Source organism: Brassica napus, chromosome C2 (genome assembly GCF_020379485.1).
Source record: "Brassica napus cultivar Da-Ae chromosome C2, Da-Ae, whole genome shotgun sequence".
Classification (NCBI taxonomy): domain Eukaryota; kingdom Viridiplantae; phylum Streptophyta; class Magnoliopsida; order Brassicales; family Brassicaceae; genus Brassica; species Brassica napus.
Window position 1 is genome coordinate 18,919,136 of NC_063445.1, and position 23,130 is coordinate 18,942,265.

At 32.0% G+C, this 23,130-nt stretch overlaps 1 protein-coding gene across 1 annotated transcript; it reads left to right on the forward strand.

The window, feature by feature from the left end:
* The first annotated feature begins 13,633 nt into the window (after nt 1-13,633).
* On the forward strand, nt 13,634-14,134 carry LOC106410168 (basic leucine zipper 8). Its single transcript, XM_013850658.3, has one exon. It carries the CDS (start codon nt 13,670-13,672, stop codon nt 14,030-14,032), a length of 363 nt encoding a protein of 120 aa, XP_013706112.2. The 5' UTR covers nt 13,634-13,669; the 3' UTR covers nt 14,033-14,134.
* The last annotated feature ends 8,996 nt before the right edge of the window (nt 14,135-23,130 follow it).

A 23,130-nucleotide genomic window follows, 5' to 3' on the forward strand; every position in this document is an offset into this window, starting at 1 on the left:
TATATGCAACTGAACAAGACTGAAAAATTAAGAAACGAGATACGATCTAAGAACGAAACCGAAGGAAAAGAGAGAGAGATAATGGAGGCAAATTAAACAAGAAAAATTAGAAGTTATTGTAAGTGTAATTAGGGTTTTAGGATATATTTGTGGCGGCGGGTTACACACTTAAATCGGGGGAACAAAAAAAAATTCAGTCAAAATTTTATGGCCATACTTTTATTTTAGCAATTGTGATATATAATAAAAGTGACAAATTGTATTACCCATTCACTATTTGAATAAAATCTATCTTTGTTGTCAAAAAAGGGTGACAAATTGTGATTAGTTGTGAATTGTGATATTTAGACATATAACATGAATAAATTTTAAACCAAATAATATTTATTTATTTTTCCTTTAAATTTTCAAATTTCTATTATTTATATTTAAAAACTGGTGTAAATTTTAGATTTTGAAGTTTTTATATAATCAGGGTTACATTTTAGTATATTTAAAATTTATTGTTTATAACTTAGGGTTAGATTTGAGTTTAGATAGTTCAAGATCTATATATTGGTTTTATTTATGTACAAGTAATAGGCATATTTTATTTTATGGTTTATGATTTAAATCTAATGCCTAAGAATTTAAAGTTAAAGGTTTAGAATTTTTAATTTAGAAATTGGAATACATAGTTTGGGTTTTGATTAAGGTTTGAAGATTAAAGTAAAATTTTGAAAATAACATATGAAAAATTAGAATTCTTTTGTAAACGTTGAATCTTAGCTTTGGATCAATGTATTAAAGTAATTACTTTTTCTGTTTATAGCTTAGGGTTTCAAAACTTTTATTTGGGGTTTAGAGTTTTGATTAAACAATTAGTTAGTAACGATAAGTCTTTCTATTGTCACAAATTGAAACTCGGGAGTCTGCCACAAATTCGTTACGGATGCAACAATAACTACAGTCACAAGTTTGTCACACTTATTACGTCTCCTATTTTTGTCACACTTTTGTAATTATTTGTGACCAAAATTGGTTACGCCATAATCCGTCAAAACATTGTGACAAACAAGCTACTAATTTGTGATATAAAAAAGTAGTCACAAAATTGTCTCTAATACATCACAAATTTGTTACGGATAATTATAGTCTTAAAATTTCGTCACAATAAGCTAATTTTCTTGTAGTGTCTCGATTATCTGCCCCGACACTCGGCACCGGGTCCTTTTCGGCAGGCTTCTTCTTCTTATCCTTCTTCTTCTTCTTTTGGGGAGGTTCATCCTGACGAACCTCGGCAGCAATTTCCAATGAACCCCCCTGAACCACAGTGATAGATGCGTCAATAGCCGGTCTCTTCTTTCCTTTCTTCTTAGTCCGCGCCGACTCGTCGACTTCTGGCACCAAACTTTCCCTTGAAGGTTCGGAACCGACAGGGTCAGGAACCGGCGATGGTCGAATGACCGCAGGAGGAGACTCCCTGCGATCAACTCCGTCAGGAGTCCTCGACGGCACGTCACTAGACGAGCCACTCAATCTTTTCCCGATGATTGCACTTAAGTCTGGAAGTGCCTTCATCTCTCTTGCAGTGGTGATTTTTCTCTGTTCCGCTCTCGTGAATAACGAAAACCGATGTTTGCGACCAGTCACTAGTGGCAAAAGATCAGATCTCCAATCCTCTGCAAAAGATCGATAAGTAAGAACGATGAAATAACAAAGAAACGCGAGTGAAATAAGAGAAAACTCACTTCGCGAGATCCTGTCGATGACTCGCCGAATCCTTTCCACAGTAATGTCATCCTAACTTTCTTGAGCGAGCAGTGCGACAGCCCGAGCGTTCTCTATAAATTCTTCGGGATAAGCCGCTGTATCTGGATGATCAACTGCATTCAAAAGAAAACTAGTAAGATCAGGGAAGCAATCAATTGTGAGTTATCAACAACAATCTACCAAGTTCAGAGTTCCATAAAAAATGAAAGGTGTCGCCGGGCGGCTCCCCGAAAGCAAACTCATCCGACTTGACGTAGAAATAAAAACGCTGCCAGTTGTTCGTCCTGTTGGGATGCCCGACGATAACGTTGTAGTTCGGCCTCATTTGGATCGAGTACAACCCTTCCCCCATCGACTTAAGATACGTCAACTCCTCGAAGGCTCGAACATTCATCGACACGTCGATCTCAGCCGCCATCACTAACAATGCTACCGGGAGATGAAACGAACCATTTAAGAACTGACTTATCACCGCATCACGACGCCTCACGTAAGACGTGATGAGCCTAGGGATCGTTAACCAAAGCCTGGTCTCATTCTGAAAATAGGATTCATAAACACATTGGAATCCCACCGGGGGTGACCATGGCCTCTGGGTCTTAGTTGGAATCAGAAAAGTCACCCCGACTCCAACACAGAATCTTCACGCTACTTGGAGTCGAACGAGTCGCCTCAACATTCTCCCACGATTGTCCCTCCACGACCGGAGGACGTAACAGCCCTGGTGCCAACGCCGGGAGATCTTCGAAAATCCCCTCAGGATGATAGCAGCATGGAACAAAATCAGGAGGAGAAATCTCTCCATCGTGGGCTCCGCCTCGACTATCTCTCGCACAATCTTGCACGACCGACTCAACGGTCGCCCTTTCCTCGCGAATTAGACACGCCGACTCGGCGACCAGGACCCGCTGGGACGTATCCATATTCGTCGTATCCATCATGGCCTCACGATGAATCGCCTCAAAATCAGAAGGCAGGGTCGAGTCGATGACTCGTAAGGGGCTCGTCTCCGTCGCCACAGCCTTCCCTTTCTGTTCCTTGGAAAGCCTACCGCCCGACGACATGGCAAGTTTCTAGGAATCTATGACTAAAAAGGGGTAGAGAGAGAAGCAGAGAGAAAGAGAGAGAAAGTACCTGAGTCGGGTGAAGAATGAAGAAAATGAGAGGCGAGAGGGGTATTTATAAGGAGAGACTGCGCACCCTGAGGCGTCATCATTAGACCTAGATGGGCCTATGTAGGCCCATTTAGGCGCGTGAAATTCACCAGATCTCGCGACAGTTCGACTTCTCGTGGTAAACCGAAACCGGTTTAGACCAAATCCAACGATTGCAACCAAAGCCAAAGGAAACCGCCGGTTCGAACCAATCCAATGAAACTGCAAGTCACGAGCAAGCGAGTCGTCCGTGTAGTCGAGGAGTCAAGCGGGATCGCGGGTCCAGAACAATTATCTTGTAAACCCTACTTCCAAATTCGCTGAGTCGGCTACGCTACTCACCAGGGAACTGGGGGGACTTACTGTTGGGTATGGGCCTGACACTCCCAAAAGGCCCACATGATGATTGTCCTGACACATGTTCAAAACAGATGAGCTTGGCTCGTCGACTCGCGAGCCAGTAGTCGACTCGACTTCGGACTACTTTTAGCCGGCAGAGCGAACGACCGTAAGTCTTTGGCTCGACGACTCGGTTCAGCAGCCCGACACCTCGGCCTAATCGTCGAGAAAGCCCGTTAGGTCAAGTCGAATTAGGTCAAAAGAAGACCGTCTATAAAAGGAGGAGGAGAGACAACGATGAAAGGATCCGCAAATTACCACACACTTACTTTCGGCAAGAAACTAGGGTTTTACATCTTATTCTCGCCGACTTGTATTCTCCGGTAAATTAGCTTTCGCCGGTTCATTTCCTTGTTTTCCCTTCCTTGTAACACGACTGAGCATTCACTTGATCTAATAAAACACGTCTTTGTCTTGACCCACCGACAAGAACTCGTCCTTTTCTATCGACAGTCTCGGTTCAAACATGTCGTATAGAGATCCGAACTTGATTACCAAAACTTGGATTACAGTTTTTTAGTTTTCGCTTCTTTTTTTTTGTTTTCTAGTTTTCTTCCTAATTGGTTTAGATTTTTAATTGGAGAAGCTCAAGCATGAAGATTTGTTTAAGTGTTTAGAAAGCGTTACCAAAAAAGATAAAGAATAGTTATTAAGTGTGACATTTTAAACTAGTTAGTCATCACTCATTTTATCCTTTTTTCAGAACAAAACTAGGAATGGATCTGCTGAGACAACAAAGATAGACAAGATGAAGAAGAACAAGGGAATTAAGAAATGACGGACATGACGAATGCCCTTTTGTTTCATTTTTAGCTCTGTTTTTCAATATATGTATTCCTTTTTTTTGGCACCCAATATATGTATTCTTATGTTGCTAAACATCAATTGCTATGTTTCAAATAACAGTTAATTATAACATATTCATCATTAAAAGTTTCATAATGCTATTATAATTATTATGTATTTAAATTACTAATTTGATAAATTATTAAATAGTATTTTAAAATCAACAAAAAAAGTGGCCAAAAATTTGTCAGAAAATGGATAATTGTTTTTGACCATTTCGTGATGTTTATTTTTTTGACGACATTTCTGACCATTAATGTGGTCAAATATTTTTGGCCATTTTCTGACCGTATTCAATTTCTGACAGAGCTTTTTGACAATTTTATGTGTTCATAAAATGGTCAAAATAGAGTGTTTTGACCATTTTCTAATAAAATTAAAGGTCAGAAATTAAACTATTTCTTGTAGTGAGTAAGTTGTAAAAGAGAACAAGAAACTTCGAAAAGAAAGCTCATTATTGGTGAAATTTGGGCTTATAAATAGTTTTTTTTTTAATGCAGAGAGGCAGGGTCGGCTCTAAGATTTAGCGGACCATAGCGATTTATTAAAGATAGCAACTAAAATGTTTTTTTCTACAAATTTCAGGACTTAAAAGAATTTTTTTTAGCTTATATCTACGTATTTTTTTCAAAATTTTTGAGAGCCTAAAATCAATGCTTCATCCGGAATTGCCCAAAATTAACCGTATAGAAGGGGTATCCTGCAACTCGTAAACTTCTTCTTAAGGTCTGTTTTCTAAGACGAGCGGATACAATATTTAGTAACCGAACCTACGAAATAATCAAATATATGTTACCAACAATATATTTATTGGATTCTAAATAAAGTGATGAATCAATAGGTCCATCAATAGGTCCATATCCCCTATATATTATTTGTGAAACATTACAACTTTTTTTTGTAGCCACGTGTCATCACTATGATGATTCTTAGAATTATTAGAGAAATATGTTGGTCCATCTAATTATATAATAAGTTTTTTATTAAACTAACCATAAATTCATTATTAATGACATTTATTATTTCCTCAAATAAAGATTACGGAATTGCCTAATGTGGCTAAAGTATATATGACAATTAATGATTTTGAATAATAAAGATCTGATAAAAAATAATGTACCTTCTATCAAATTTGTTTAATTTTAAACTATTAAAATAATTTAAAAAAATCACAATAACCATATTATAAAAATTTAAATTTTTCTGTATATGTTATATTTTGAATTTTTAAAAACGACTATAAATTACTAAAACTGTTAAAAGTCTCACATTCAAATTTTCCGATCCATGTTTTAAAATTTTTGTTATGACAAAATACAAATGATTACAAAATCATATAAATAAAAGTCTAATTTAACTAATCATTAAGATTTAAAATATATATGTGTATATATCATTCTAAATTAAACTATAAACCATATTGAATAAATAAATATTTTAATTTCAACATTTACTTTGAATAATTGTTTTTGATAAAAGTTTTAAACTAACATTGATAAATTTTCTTAAATTATAAATTACTAAAATTATTAATCCCACAATGAAAATTTTGTTATCAGTAATTTAAAGTTTTTGCTATTAAAAATACACGTGATCAAAAAACATATGAGTAGAATGCATCATTTAATAGACAATAATATTAAAAATATTCTAATTAAAATATGTAAAATTTAATATAGTTTTAAGGAAATTGTCAAAATAAAAAAAAATATACATATAAAAATCATGATTTTTGTTAACTGGGCGGATCATTATTTATATGATATCGCACAAGAAATTTTTTTTTCTGTTTTTACAATTATCTAATTAACTCTATATACTCATTTTTTTATATTTTTATATGATATCACACATTCGTAAAAAAAAGATAGTTTAAGATGCAAAAAAAATATTTACTTAATGAATATAATATGAATGAATATTACAAATACATCATTTAATAAAATAAATAATTAAAAACTGAAAATTCATACCTGCGCTGGCGGGATCAGGGTCTAGTTATATTTAATGGACAAAGAAACTAACTCATTTAGGAGTAAGCACCTCTGCCATTTTTTGTTTCACATGATATGGTATATTTTAACTTTTGAGCCATACATGACATTTGTTATTTCCAATATGCTAACATTGGGATAATAACAGTAACCAAATCAATATCGTGTGTACCTGTTCTTCTAGAAAATATGTTCCTAACATAAAGTAATGCATGCCTTATTAAGATTCTCGAGAAATTATCATATATGCTGCAAGGGTTGGAATCGTCAGCCGTTGGCAAGCAGAAAATAATAAGAGTGTCGACATGATGATGCTTGCAAGAAGAAAAGAGTGGGTATATTATGACACCAATCCCAACTACGGTCACTTAGCCAGCAAGATGGGATCAGAATATCTAGCGAAACTGCTCTCTAAGACCACTTCCATCCATGGTTCTTAGTTGGAGTTCTCTGACACAGAAATATTAAAAATAAAAGAATAATAGGAAAGAGAAAATAAAGAAGTTCTAAAACTAGTATTGCAAGAACCGATTATAAAACAGTAAGTTCATATGTTTATCAATCAATGGTCAATTGGCATTTTGAATTTTAAATTTAAATACATAACTAACTTAAATTAAAAATACAATTATTTAATTAATAAGAACCTCAATTTAACATCCTCACTGATGGAGGTGCTCTAAGGTGGTCAACCAAAGCTTGAAATGTTTAATATTTTAGTTATATACTTTTAATCTGATTGATACTGAGTTTTCATATGGTATTTATTTTTAATTCTCAGCACTTTAACCATTATCTAGTATATAGGTATGACATCTCACCATTTTTAACTAGCAGACTCACTATTTACAACGTTTAATTTGCATAGTGGCTCGGCAGTTTTTCCATCCATACTAACAAATTTCAATTACAACAACATACAATATGTGAGTCCAAACTGTTTTAATTCATTACAACATTCGTGGTAACGGAAATCTTTAAGCTAGCAAGTTTTAGTTCATCTGAAAATCCTTGAAGAATCTGCAAAATCTTTTAAGCTAGTGATTTGTATAACCAAAAACACATCAACCCAGAACATACAATGGATTGGAGAAAAAGATAGGCAGTTCCAGAAACTGGCGCTAGAAGTTAGTTAGAGGCAATGAAACGCAACATTAACGTCAACAACATCCTTTTAAGTTACAGAAGGATGTTCCATGGAAAAGCAAAGAATCACCTTATATTATAAGAATTTTACAATATTCTATCTCTTTTTTTTTTATCAAACCACATTCTGTTCATGTGATTTTATAGAAACATAATAATTCTTTCTACAATTAACTATTTTTTCAGCGTCCTTCATTTTTGATCTCAGTCCTATCTTAACGCAGAGAGAGCCATCGAGAAGCTGAAGCTACTGAATGAGGTTTTGGTTGTTGCAGAAGAGAACGTGGTGAAGCGTCAAGAGCTCATCAAGTCATCATGTGATTCTTAAAAAGATATCTTCTTATTACCTTGTTAACGCAAGCTCCTAGAAGCTTTGGTTGGAGCTTGAGCAGCCATTGATGTTGCATCAAGTTTAGTAATGGTGTTTAGAAGATTCTAACTTCCAACTCAAACTCACGATGCCATAGCTTCGATAACTGTATTCTCAGACGCTGATTGGGTCATGCGGCGGAGTCTTAGAACATGTATTAAGAATCTGTTTGGTTCCGATGGAGTAACCAGAAGCAGCGAAGCCGGAGAGAGTTGCAGGAGGAAGAATAGTGTTTCCATGTCGGTCAAGGCTGGTCTCCATTTTCCCCTCGGTCGTATCACTCGTAATTTGAAGAAGTATGTGATCATGTATGGCTCCGGTGCTCCCGTATACCTCGCCGCTATTCTCAGGTACCTCCACCATGAGGGTTAGAAATTCTCTCTGTGATTAACTGTTTCTCGATTTGCATTCTCTAATGGTTCTTCGTAAATGAAATGAGGGTTAGAAATTCTACTTTAATCGATAGATCTGCTCTTCCCGTCCAGGAGAAACATGTCACATACAAACAGACTTAGGCGGTGTTGGTAGAGCGACCAGCTTTGAAGTCGGCGATCAGAAGGGAAGAGGTTGCCATGGCTGGAGAATGGTTCTCTAAGGATTAAGAATGATTGAGAGAGGGTGAAAGTGATGCTCATTAACAAATCAGACTCCATTATTTTATAGTTGTATAATTGAAATTATGGAGAAAATATGTGTTGTATTGAATCGACGTAGCGGAAGACTTGTATCATTGGCGTTAATGAGAAAGTTAAATACTTTGATTGAATGCTGACCTAAACCTTTCCAATGGCAAACCGTCCAGAAGAGAACATTGATCGTCAACAACGACGCTACATGAAGAATGATTGATATGGGCCCTTTGAGAGGAATTTATGCTTAGGTCCAATTAACTGAGATAGACAATCTAGTTTTAGGCTAAGGAGCTCATATGTAACCCGATTTACCATATTATTTGGTGGTTTGGAGTATGCCACGTGTCACTCTGACGTGGATGCTGATGTGTCTCAACAGGAGAGGAAAAAAAACCTTTTTATATATATAGATAGGTAGATAATAATAAAGGTTGTGAAGAATTTACCAAAAACATATGAAGAATTATGTTCCGAAAAAAGTTGTGAACGTTTGTTCGACCAATCGCCCAACGTGGGGACCTCATTTCTTGGATAGGTTCTGCCTTTTAGCCTTTGTTATGTATTTCTATGAACTTAAATTTTATTTTGAATGTTTGTAACTTGAACAACGTACAACTCCTTAAAGTGTTGGAGTTGTTTTGGATGTTTGTAACTTGAAACTCTTGTCTTTTTATGATCTCCTAATCGTTTTAGTTGTTCCAATTTATATATCCAATATAATTTGGATCAGATTCAAATGACAAATCTCCTTCCCAACAGCGCTAGCATCAATAAATGGAAACCAAATTGTGAAATCGATATACATAACAATCGCTATAAAATCGCAAGACAGTCGTAAATTCGTCACTAAGCCGTCATTCATCAGTCGTAAAATATGTCGCATATCAATTGGGAAAACGGCTTATTCATGTCCACACTACGAAGGCGGAGAAAATACATACCCAAATATATTAATGTGCCAAAAATTCTTAAATTAAATAAGAATTTGATAAAGCATGCCTATAGATAAACTCATAATAAATAGATAAAGCATGCCTATAGCCGGTTATATGATGATTTGGACTACTTTTTTATTTTAAATTTTTGTAGTTTAGTCCCTATAATTCTGTTTTTTTGTTAATATGCTTTAAATACTTAAATAATCAAATTTATTGTATTTATATTTTTAATTTGAAAAGTACAATTTTATTTTTTTGACAAGATTTAAATACTAAATTTAACTATTTAGCAGAAATTTATATAGTTATCATAAATAAAATATTAATTAATTGAGTTATTAAAGTATGTTATCTACCTTATTAAAACATGATCATTAATTATAAATAATCTTACTCATATGTAATATTTACAAGAAATACCACTCAATTTATATTTATATAAGATTTTCCTTAAAAATATAGTCATTCAAATTTTAATCAACATAACTAAAAATAGTCTTTAGAAATTTGATTTTACAGTAGAGATCTTTAATAATATTACCTTTACTTAATAAAAAAAGAATGAATAGTTAACCAAATAATTGATTTTGCGCTAGGTTAGGGTCAAGCGCACGTGTTACGCCTAGCGTAATTAACATTGGTTTTGATAACTACAAACAAAAATTACAAATTTTTAATTTTTAATTTTATTTATATTATATATATCATGCAAGCACATAATAAAATTTATAATTAAAATAACCTATGAAAATATAGAAAATTAATTTATAAACTTTAAGAACTTTAGTGAGATTAAATTAGGCTTTAAATTATAATAATGTTTTATGTTGTTTTCTATTGATTAAAAGTTTTTTTTGTTCTAAACTTACTTTTTGATGTTAAACTAGTGTTGTTTACTATTTTTCTATATTATAAAACGCTCATTACATTAATCAAATATATAATGGAAAAGATAGCTTAGCTCATTCGATCACAACTATCGCAATTAGGCATCACGAATTAAACTTACTGTTTTTCTCTATATATAATATATTCATTTACTTAATCAAATATAATGGAAAGGATAGCTTAGCTCATTCGACCACAACTATCGCAATTAAACTTACTATCTTTCTCGATTAGTATTATAAAACATTCATTAAATTAATCAAATAAAATGGAAAAGATAGCTTAGCTCATTCGATCACAACTATCACAATTATGCACCACGAATTAAAGTTGTAAATCTCTCATTTGTCAACTATTTAACACTAAAACGTCTGGAAGAAAGTCACTTTATGCCACATTATTACCCACAAATTTCAGTAACCATTGGGTGCGTCTACGAGTTGCTGCCTCTTACGTTTCTTTCTTAGAGTAATGCTAATTAACAATATTTTTACTTGTCATGGGTAATGGTCCCCTTCATTCATCCATTTTAGTGCTTAATGACTCATCAAGCTCACGGCTAATACTTAGTTTGTTTTCTTCGTATTATGTTTTCCTTCTCATTTGAAAGCAAGATCGATGCACATCGGTACTATTTTCTGGTGACTTATTTGGCAGATATTTTAAATTTATAGCAAAATTGGAAAAATGTGATAAAAATAAGTGATTCATTTCTTCGCTGTGATATGAAAAGATAGTGTTCTATCAGGTAAAATCATATGGTATTTTTTTACAAAGTTTATGTTATTTAAAACAAACAACACACGATATGTGATTCGATTTATTTATAATTTTTTCCATCCGTAGATTTTGCAAATAAGAAGGTATGATTTATTTGTATAGTGTATAAGTTCTTAAATCTATTCAGATTACAACAGTCAAGTTTATTTTTAAATTTCGACCTATATATAAAATGGCTAGGAATACAATTTGATTTGACTTGATCGCGTGGTTGATGAGGCTTTATCACAAGTTCCCAACAAATGAGAAGGATTATATTAAGATTTACGGTGTACACCAGTTAAGCCTCGTGAATTAGTTATTACCCTCATTTCATTCATCTATGAATCAGAATGCATCTCGTCAATACCAAGCCACAAAGAACACATAACAAATTTTCTCCTTATAGTTGGTTTTAAAACTTTCCGTGTGCAAACCCAAATTCATTGTCTACCTTCGGAACCTTGGGTCATCGAGTTACACTTGCAAACTTGCCTGCCCTGTCAGATGAGCGGAAGCAGAGCAGGATGGTATTGAACCGCGAGTCGTCTGGGACAACCGGCAACACCTAAGCAAGTTGTGTTGTTGTGATGGTCTTTGTGAAGATAATTAAGAGAAGTGACATATCTATATATATCATCTAAGTGAATTTATCTTTTTTTGTCATACATCTAAAAATAATTTAAGAATTAACCTTGCTTGAGTTTAGAAAATCTAGAATCAGTGATATCAGAAGTCATTTTAGGTATTGTGTGTGAGTAAGGACAAAACAGAAGGTGGTGATTACAGAATCAATAACAAGTTTTTCAAATCTCCCAAATAATACACTAGCCATCTGACAAAGGTGGAACCCACAAACCGAAAAACTGGCGTAATGATCCATTGACGATAGGCGGTTGGAATGTTACACTGTGGTCCATGGTTGTTCACCTCATCGATGATAATAAATATATTGTAAAATCTCTCTACAAGGGCGTGATTGGTGAACAAATAGCATAACTAGGTGGAAATAATAAGAAAAAAATGAAAAGTGGAGAAAATATGTTACTCTTGTTTCCACTTCATTTTAAGTAGAGAGATGGTTATAACTAAGCTTCAAGCTTTTGCTTGGACGATAAAAACGCCTCAGAAAATATGTCATCTTATATAGCAATTGATAACAGGTTATGTGGCAGTAACGAGAAATTTGATACGGTGTAATATGAGATGCGATAAATATTGCCCGCGATGTGGAGAACCAGAAGAGTCGGTTACTCATACCATCTTTGAATGTCCACCGGCACTACAAGTTTGGTCCCTATCAGCAACACCAACAAATCCAAGTATCTTTCTGGTGCCGAGTGTTTATGCTAATATAGACTATCTATTATGGAGAAAGAACATCATTGTCGAGCCATAATTAGATTTAGGGGGATAAACAGGGATCCACTAGAGCTAGTTCGTTATGTAGAAAGTGAGTGTCAAGCCAGGTTCAACGCAAACAAGATGGTGCCACCTGTTCCACAAGATCACATTATTGAGGAACCCCAAGTCTTAAGCTTGGGTAATATATGTATGATAGATGGGTCTTGAACATCTACATCACAATTCAGTGGATGTGGATGGGTTTTGATGGACAGCTTGGGAAAGGTTCAACTTATGGGGACACGAAATTACCCACGGCGAGAGTCTTCCTTGCATTCAGAAGTGGAAGCAATATGATGGACGATTGAGAGTATGCTCCAGCATTCAATATGTCAGAGCTTCGGGACAAATTGCAAGGATTTGATCGCCATGATTAAGGAGCCTCATGGTTGGCCAAGTTTTGCAACAGAATTGGAGAGGATAGAGACTCTGCAAATATGTTTTCGACGTCAAGATCATTTATATTTTACGAGCACAAAATCATATTTCGGACTCTTTAGCTAGGAATGCGAAGTCTTTTTATAGAGATCTAGGTTTTATTGGTTGTTTTATTCCGATCTGGTTATCTAGACCACCTCAAGTTTGAGTAGTAGAATAGCATTTAATTATAAAAAAATAGAGAGATGGTTCATCAAAACCAAGACATTTTTCTCTTAGTTTGCATTTTCACATAATTGGCGAAAAAGTTTGAATGAGAGTAAAAGTCAAATCTAGAGTAAGTTTTACGGCCAACAGTCACACCTTCGGTTGTCAACTATCTAACACTAGAAATGGCATAGGGAATAAAGTCACTTTATGCTACATTATTAGTTTATTGCCACAAATTTCAAAAACCATTGGATTTTTAATTAAAACATGCCCTTATTAAAAAGTAGATATGGTAGGAAGGTTCCTCGATAAGAAACATGGTGCGTTTACGAGTTGCTGCCTCTCACACTTTCTTCCTTATAATAATTAATAAAATTGAACTTTGATTGTCCCGTAATAGTTCCTTTTATTACCCTCTACCTTCAGTGCTTTGTTACTCATCAAGCTCATGAGTAGAACTTGTCTAAAACTTCGTTCTATCCTTTACTATTCAAGTGCTATTCTCTTTAAACTATTCAAATGGCAACAATCAAATCAGTTTCTAAATTCAGTAGACATATAAATGACTAAGATGTACAATTTGATGTACAATAACATTATTGCGTGAGTGATGAAACTTTATCACCACCAATGAGATATATATTATATACAAAAAAAAAGCCTTGTGGATTAGTAGTTATCAATGTGAGGTCACTAACCACAATTTATTCATCTATAAGAACCCAACTAGAGTCTAGAGTACATCACATTAGTACCATCATACTTAAGTCACGAGCGAACACAAAATATTTTCTCTAATATGGATGGTTTTGTCTATAACCTTCCGGGCGCAAACCCTAATCAACAGTTCTTTAATAACCAAGTTCCACTTGTAAACTTGCCTGCCACGTCAGATGAGTCTAACCGGAGTGCAGAGGATGATGAGAAGAAGCGGAGGAGGAAGGTTTCGAACCGGGAATCAGCTCGGAGATCGCGTATGCGGAAAAGGCGACACCTGAACGAGTTGTGGTCCATGCTTGTTCATCTCATCAACGAGAACAAATGCCTGTTCGATGAGCTAAGCCGAGCCAATGAGGGCTACGAGAATGTTGTTGAAGAAAACAAGAAACTTCGGGAAGAAAATTCCAAGTTGAGAAAGATGATTGGTGAGATAGGTTTCTAATGTAGAGAGCGATCAGATTCTGGACCTTTTGATCGACTCGTAGTCGTGTTGTTTACATCTTTTTAATGAAGATCAGCGAATACAAAATATTTCGTAATCAAATTAAACTTACGAATGCTTTCTTTAATAAGGGAATATAAATGTATGGACAACTATCCTAAAATATTTTATAAAAAATGACTAAAATAGATTTCTTTAAAGATGAAAAAACTAAGAGAAATTGCACCCCATACCTTAAACTTTTACCCTAATTAATAATATACCCTAAATCCCCTAATGTTATGCCTTCCTCCACAGACACATAGTTGTCATATCTTTGGTATTTTCACTCTTTTCGGTATATTCAACCGATTGACTCAAAAACTAATATACCTTTAGTAAATAATATAATTAATTTAAATAAATATTTTTAATTTTCACCAAAAGATAAATAAATTTATTTAAAAATTTATTATTTTAAAATTTTAGATCTTAAATCCTAATCCTAGACACTAAAGTTTAATCCCCAAACCTTAAATCCCAACTTTCAAAAACAAACCTTAATTCTAAGCTAATTAACCCAATAGGTATATGTTTCTTTAAACTATTTAATTAATGCTATTTGAGCCCTTTGTCATTTTAAAAGTATTTTTGTGATAAAAACTTTCTTAAACTATGTAAAATGATACCCTAAATGACAAGGTGGGGGTTGCTAAGACTATTGTCGTTTTGGAAGAAGCTGAGCGCGGCCCTGTTTACACATGCTATTTCTGTGCATGTGTTTTAATTGTTTTTGATGTGTGACCCTCTTTTTGAGTTTTTCTTTGTTGGCGATGTGTGAATCAGTTAAAGTGGGATATTATTTCCACAGATCAAAAAGAATATCATCAGTGTTATAATTTCCTTTTCTAATCCTAAAATTTGGATCTTGATATATGCGATTAGAGTATTTCCGACTTCTTAGTCTTTGATTGGTATAGCATTAGCATTAGCATTATGATCTACATTATCCAATCAACAATTGTTAGAAAATCATATAAAGAAGCATTTACTAAAGGGCAAATCTCCAAAATAGCATCTTTCTAAGTTTATATCACAAAAATAGCACTCAAAAACTAAAAAGACCAAAATAGCACCTTTCTAAGTTTATCCTTTGAAAATTTTAATTTTTTTATTTTTCAAAATTTGAAATCTTATCCCCAAAACCTCATTTCTCAACTCTAAACTCTAAACCCTAAACTCTAAACCCTAAACCTTAAACTCTAAACCCTAAACCCTAAACCCTAAACTCTAAACCCTAAACCCTAAACCCTAAACCCTAAACCCTAAACTCTAAACCCTAAACCCTAAACTCTAAACCCTAAACCCTAAATCCTAAACCCCACCCTTTAACTCTAAACCTTAAGTTTGTGACTTTTGATAAAACATTAAGTGCTATTTTTGTGACTTTTGACCTTGAGTGCTAGTTTAAGAACAAAAACTTGACTTAGTGCTATTTTTGTCTTTTTCTCTTTACTAAATGTTAATGCTCTCCAAATGCTCTATGACCAATGCTTTCATATGAAGCTTTTAGAAGAGCATTTGCATTTAAAATTTATAAAATTAAAGAAAATATATAATTAATTCATTTATTTTATTTAATAATATCATAAAATTATTTTTATATCTAGAAAATAAAATTTTGATTTCTAAAATTAATTTACAATAAAAATATATTTTTTTTAAAAATAGTATTTGACATTTAAAATATAATTTAATTTATATAAATTAATTTATTTTAAATGTGAAATATTATTTTTAAAAATAGATATTTTAATTATAAAACTTATTTTAAAATAATATTTTTTGATATAAGCATAGTTTTAAAATTATTAAATAAAATAAATTAATTATATATCTTTTAAATTTTATATGTTAATATATTTATATATATATTAGAAATATATTCATTAAAAATAAATATATTATATATTATATACTGATTTTTTTAATAATTTTAAATAACATACTCGTACTGCTCTACCAATCATCTTATTAAACAGTTTAGCAAAAGCATACAGCTACTGCAGCATACTGCTCCTACAGCATACTGCTCCTACAGCATACTGCTCCTACAGCATACTGCTTCTATAGCATACTGCTACTGCTAATGCTAATGCTCTACCAATCAAAGCCTAATATTTTTTTTTACCTCAAAATTGAGTAACTCGATATTGAAACTGAAGTTGGGCTGTTCAGTGACCAGATGAGCTGTGTTCATGGTGGACCAAAAAAGAAGAGAGAAATGATTCCGGAATCGCCGCTGACTTTATCTTCTCCACAATGCAGACAGAAGAGAGAAATGAAGAAGCTTTTTGTATATCCATTAAATACTTGAATGTCTTGCAGATTCATATAATTGACTAATCTCACATAAAGCCTACCAAGAGCATCTTCAAAAGAACAAATTCAAACTTAACTTTAAATTTTTTATATTTTACATTATAATTCTTCTTATTATTGATAATAGTAAACAAAAATCATAAAACTTTTGTTTAGCAATAAAATATATAGTAAAAATATTATACACTTTATTAATTAGTAAGATAATACATTTTAACATCATATTACATGCATTTCAAAATTATAACAGAGTTTTTTTTTATTTTAATTTGCATATTAAAAGTTAAAAGTTGTTAAAATCTTGTACTTCCATTCTGGTGTAATAATTTGTTTTATATAATTTTGTGTTTTTGTATTTTTTTTCTTTATGATTTGTATTAAATATATATTGTAATATTTTTTGTATAATATTACAATTTACTGTAAATAAAATATTTACATAATGTAATTAAAACTATAAGGACTAAAATGATAACTATAAAGTTCATATAAATAATTTTTAAAACAGACAATTGTATAAGGACTTCAAATATAAAGTTTCTCTCTACAAAACTTCAAATTTTGAAGTTTTAAAATTGTTTTGGAGCATGCAAAACTTCATATTTGGAGTTTTGAAATTGATTTTAAAAATGCTCTACACAGGCAACAAATTGTGTGACTAATCCCACTCGCAACGGGTCTTCTTAGGCCAATTCCGCAGAACAAAGCTCAGTTTGCCATCTCTATATCCACCCATTGCTTTTTATCGTTTTCCAAAATCAAAATTTGGAATATAATTTTATAATGGTTACACGTTTAGAACATTTCCAATTCATTGTTAATTTTTTTTCTATAATAGTATTTAGAGTCAATTTCACTTCAACTCATCGTTATTTTTCATCTAAAATAAAGATTACTATTTTCCTCTTTATTTAAAGCATCTCTACTCCGATTTACTTTCTTCTCTATATTTGTTTTTATAAAATAGAAAACTGTAGTATATAGATGAATTTGTTCCAGTGTATATCTTTACAATAAAATCTCTATTATGGAAAAAAATATAGAGAAATGCTACTTTTTTTTCTAAAAAATAGAGGCAAAAAATAACATTTCTCAATATTTTTTTCTATATCGAGAAGAGCAATCCACTTCCATAATAGAATTCTTCTATTTTTAGTGGAAAATATGACAAATAGGGTTAACCATCTATTCTTCACTAGAAGTATCATATAGTAACAGTTGCACACCAACTTTCAATCTTGAATTAATTATACACATCATAATTATCTAGATCTGTTACCACATAATCATAAAAATACAAAAGCAATTCTGAAAAATTTAGAGTATCCGGATATGGATCCGTCGGATATGTGAATTTAGTATATCCGGGTCCGTATATCCAGAATCCAAATATCTGTGTAGATATTATACTACCGCGGGTATTCGGATCCAGATTCGAATCCGTAAAAATAATTAAGTTCTTTTAAAATACTAAAAATATTTCATAAATTAAATATATATATATATGTATATTTAATTTATGAAATATTTATATATATATATATATATATATATATATATATTTGTATATAATATTATAAAAATTAAAATATAATATTATAAGACTAATTTTATGTATAAATATTAACATATCGAAATATAATTATTAAAAAGAACTAAGGAAGGTTCTGAACCGCGATTCAACTCGGAGATCGTGTATGCGGAAAAGGCAACACCTGAACGAGTTGTGGTCCATGCTTGTTCATCTCATCAACGAGAAAAATGCCTCGTCGATGAGCTAAGCCGAGTCAATGAGGGCTACGAGATTGTTGTTGATGAGAACAAGAAACTTCGGGAAAGATGATTAGTAAGATAAGTTTCTAGTTTAAAAATATATATCAGATTCTGGACCTTTTGAATCTTGTGATTGACTCGTAGTCGTTTTGTTTTTGTCTTTTTAATGAAGATCGGCGAATACAAAATATATCGTAAGCAAACCTACGAAATAATCCAATGATTTCTTTAATAAGGGCGAAATAGATTTTGAATTAGTATTTTGAAGTTATTGTACTTTATTACATTACAAAAGAGTTATTCTTGGGTTCACCCCCTGGCCAATAGGATTTCATTATTTCAAATTCGATATCTTTAAAAAAAGGAAACAAAATATTATTAAGTTATATTGTGTTTTTTAAAATTAAAAAATTAAAAAAAAATAGCAGCTACAGAAAAAAGAATTAAAAATATCTTTTTAACGTCGTCAGCAAAACACTAAACTCTAAATCCTAATCCCTAAACCCTAAATCCTAAACCCTAAACCCTTGGGTAACCTACACCCTTGGGTAAACCCTAAACCCTTGGGTAAATTCTAAATCCTTGGGTAAACCCTAAACCCTTGGATAAATCCTAAACTCTAAATAAAAACACTAAACCCTAAAACTCTAAACCCTAAATCCTAAACCCTAAACCCTTGAGTGTTTTAGTGTTTAGTGATTTTGATTTAGAGTTTAAGATTTATCCTAGAGTTTGGGTTTACCCAAGGGTTTAGGAATTAGGATTTAGGGTTTAGAAATTAGGATTTAGGGTTTAGGGATTAGGATTTAGGGTTTAATGTTTTGCTGACGATGTTAAAAATATTTTTTTTTTGTAATTACTACTATTTTTTATTTATTTCTTTTTACCTTTTAATTTTAGAAAGATAATATAATTTGGGAATATTTTGTTTCTTTTTTTAAAAGATATAGAATATGAAATAACGCAATTCTATTGGTTGGTGAACCTAGAGGTTCACCCTAGGGGGTGAACCCAAGAATAAGTCATTACAAAATCATATGATATTACATGCGGGTTTTTCTTTAAATCTGAACGAGTTGTGGTCCATGCGATTTTTCTTTAAATTTTATATAAAGTTTATGAATTAGTATTTTGAAGTTATTGTACATTATTATATTACAAAATCATATGATATCGAAAAATAGAATTTGTTTAAATCATATAATTTATGAATTAATTTATTTAATATTTTTTAGGTACACTTTTATATAACTCTATTTTAGGCATAAACATATAACCAGACCCGAAAAACTTAATTGAAATTGACCTGGAAACATAGGTGCGGTTTGGGTCCAGATCTAGGGAAATGTACATATTCAATTTTTTTGGATCTGCGGATCTCTTTTTGAGTCAAGATCATATCTGAGACCTGATCGGGTACCCAAGTACCACAAATATTTTGTGTTTATTAGGTATGTTTGAGTATTTTAATTATATTTTTGGTATTACAAATAATTTTAAGTTTTGGGTTCAGGTTTTTTATTTTAGTTTTGGGTTTCACGTAAAATTTCAATTTAAAAAAAAATATTTTGGATATTTGGAAAAAAAAAAAAATTTTAATTCCTCGGATCAGATTTCAGATAAAATTATGGGTCTTTTGGGTATTTTAATATTTTGGTATTTTTAGGGTTTTCGGGATATTTCCGTGTATCAGTATTTCTTTGGGTTTTCAAGTATTTCAATTCTTTTTCCGGATCCTAAATACTAAAACCATTCCGGACCCATTATGTATCAAAAAATTAGAGGTAATTGAATTATGGTTTCGAACCAATCCGGACCCAAAAAGAACCAACATGAACTTGAACCAAAAATTTTCAAATACCTAGTTAAGTCAAAATCTTAAGAACCCAAAATGAACTGATTTTTATCCGACCCGAACCTGAGCCCAGACCTACGATGTCATTATATTTAGGAAAATTTTATGTTTACCACTTTTAAGTTACCACTTTTCATATTTACCACCACTAAATAAACATTTTCAAAAGTATATTCTTCGTTAACTAGCAAAAAACTTTTATGCCATTGTTCTTTATATATATAATAAATAAATATTTAAATAAATAAAAAATCTAAAAAATCTAAAAAAATAAAAAATAATTTTTTAACTTTTTCGAATTATACTATTTCGAAATTCAAACCCTAAACCCTAAAACTCAACTCTAAACCCTAAACCATCAATCCTAAACCCTATTTTCTTAAAAATACGAACCCTAAACTCTAAACCATCAATCCTACACCCTATTTTTTTTTGAAATACGAACCCTAAACCATGAAACATCAACTCTAAACCCTAAACACCGAAACATCAACTCTAAACCCTAAACCTTCAATTCTAAACCCTAAACTCCGAAACATCAACTCTAAACCCTAAACCCCGAAACATCAACTCTAAACCCTAAATCCTAAACCTTCAACTCTAAACCCTAAAACATCAACTCTAAACCCTAAACCCTAAACCATCAACACTAAACCCTAAACCCTAAAAAGTAAACTCTAAACCCTAAAATATTAACCCTAAACCCTAAAACATCAACTCTAAACCCTAAACCCTAAACCTTCAACTCTAACCCCTAAACGTAAACCCTAAACCCTAAAACCCTAGAGTTGATGTTTTAGGGTTTAGATTTGAAAGTTTAGGGTTTTAGGGTTTATGTTTAGGGTTTAAAGATGATGTTTTAGGGTTTAGATTTGAAGGTTTAGGGATTAGGGTTTAGGGTTTAGAGTTGATGTTTTGGGGTTTAGGATTTCGAGTTGATGTTTCATGGTTTATGGTTTAGAGTTGATGATTTAGGGTTTAGAGTTGAACTTTTAGATTAGTTAACCATATGTTTTTTTGTCAAAGTTAATCTAAGGGTTATAAATGTCTTTTATCTTTCATTAAAGATGAAGGTAAAAGTGGTTAGTGTAAACATTTAAAATAGTACTTTGAAAATTGTATTTTTGGCAATTTCCCATTATATTTTGTGTGTATTTTATTAAAGTAATATTTGTTAAGAGACTTTAACTTGACATATTTTTGGCTAATTTAATATTATAAATTTCTAAGGTTTTTAATAAGTCCAAACTTATTTTAAATAGGAAATTTTATTATAATTACTTTTTATAAAAAATCATTTAATGTAAAATATATAATTTTGTTTTTCACAGATGGTTTGATATCTTATATATTAAAACAGAAGTCATGACTTCTTTCATGTGCGATATTTTACTTTGGACCATTTTATAGGAAATCATCACGTTTAATTATCCTATCATTTAAAATGTAATCTTTTATTTGGACTATTCTTTAGAAATTTCATTCAGTGTATTTACATTAGTAGATACCAAAACACACAAATTCTAATTGCAATCACGAACCCCAAGGTAAATATGAACCTTAGCCCAAATACGTCTGATTCTTTCTTTGATTATTTGTAATTTGATTTTGGCAAACCCTATTTTCAATTTCTGGGTTGTTTACATAAACAGAAGAAAATGATATCTCAGTTCTCAGAAAAATAAACACAAGAAGTCATCAAGTAATCAACAACAAAAAGGTACACTCTCATAGTTTTTTCCCCGATCAAAACCTGTTATCTCATATACATCAGATATCCACAGCTCTTACATAGAGAATTAGCAAGATTTGTATCAGGTTTGCGTAAGATGAGAACAAATCCTAGAGAGATGCAGCCACAAGAGTAGTCAATAACGATATGGATGTATTCTCCAAAGCCTCTTACTTTTTGATTAAACGGCTTGAAATAGCTGAAGATGCAGCCAGAGGTCTAGTGAACCTATATATAACCCTAATATAAAATAATTCTTGAAGACTTAGTATGCATAATTCCATCTACATACATCTAAATGATGGAATAAAATGAATCGTTGGAGCTTGTGTTGGGTCTCGGCACATTCCTCATAGTCTCTTCTTCATACGCCAATGATCTCAACTTCAGATTTTTTATCATAAGAAATGGACTCATGCTGGTTAAGTAACAGAAGAATAATGTGAATATATATGTGCAGCTTCTTATCTGTGGTAGTGTATATGGGACTCATTATATTTAAAGCGGTGGAGGAATAGACAAACTTCAGCCCCTTACGAATTCAAAATAAAAGGTTGCAACCAAAGAAGAACCTGTTTAAAGCAGTCTTCAAAATCCTGCACCACCTTCATCTTCCCATGGAACACCTTCTCCAAAACCATCCAAGGGAAAGAGAAAAATAAATGATCGCAACTCTAAAAAACCTAGCAGCTCTGTTCAAAAGAAAGTGAAGGCTGAAAAATACAAACATGTGCTTCTGTTTTTTAGGTTCTAGAGTAATTACTTATGTTGTTAATGTATTTGATTTCGAGCATAGTTTTATTTGTCTCTAAAACTCTATTCTAATTTTTTTATTAAAAACCTAATGATTATGATATCTGAACCCAACTTTGGATAATCAATTTTTTTTACGGATCTTGAAGAACAAAAATGTTTTTTGTCAGAGAATGTTGGTTTACAAAACTGGACTTTACTGAACTAATTCTATTTTCTTAGAAAAAATATTACATCTTTTGTTTTAAGTCTTGTCTTAAACCAAGAGACAAAGTCCTCTGTAATGACTTGCTTTTTATCTATCAGAACAACGTGTATTTGTCTTCAAGCACAGGTCCAGCAGCAACCATGAGGTTCCACAACATAAATAAACATTCTAAAACCTAAAAAACAGAAGCAAGTATTTACAAATACATGTTTGGTTGCTAATGACTTTTATAGCAGATGGTGGGTTGTTTTATTTGTGTCACCTTTATTTTATTTTATTTCTGTATGAAAGTTGTGTTACCTTTAACTCATTCTTTATTTATAGTATGAAGAACAAAGAAACAAATAAATACATAACTAAAAAAGTTTAATTTAAAGAAATTAATATCTAAGTTAAATTGAATAGAATTTATCGTA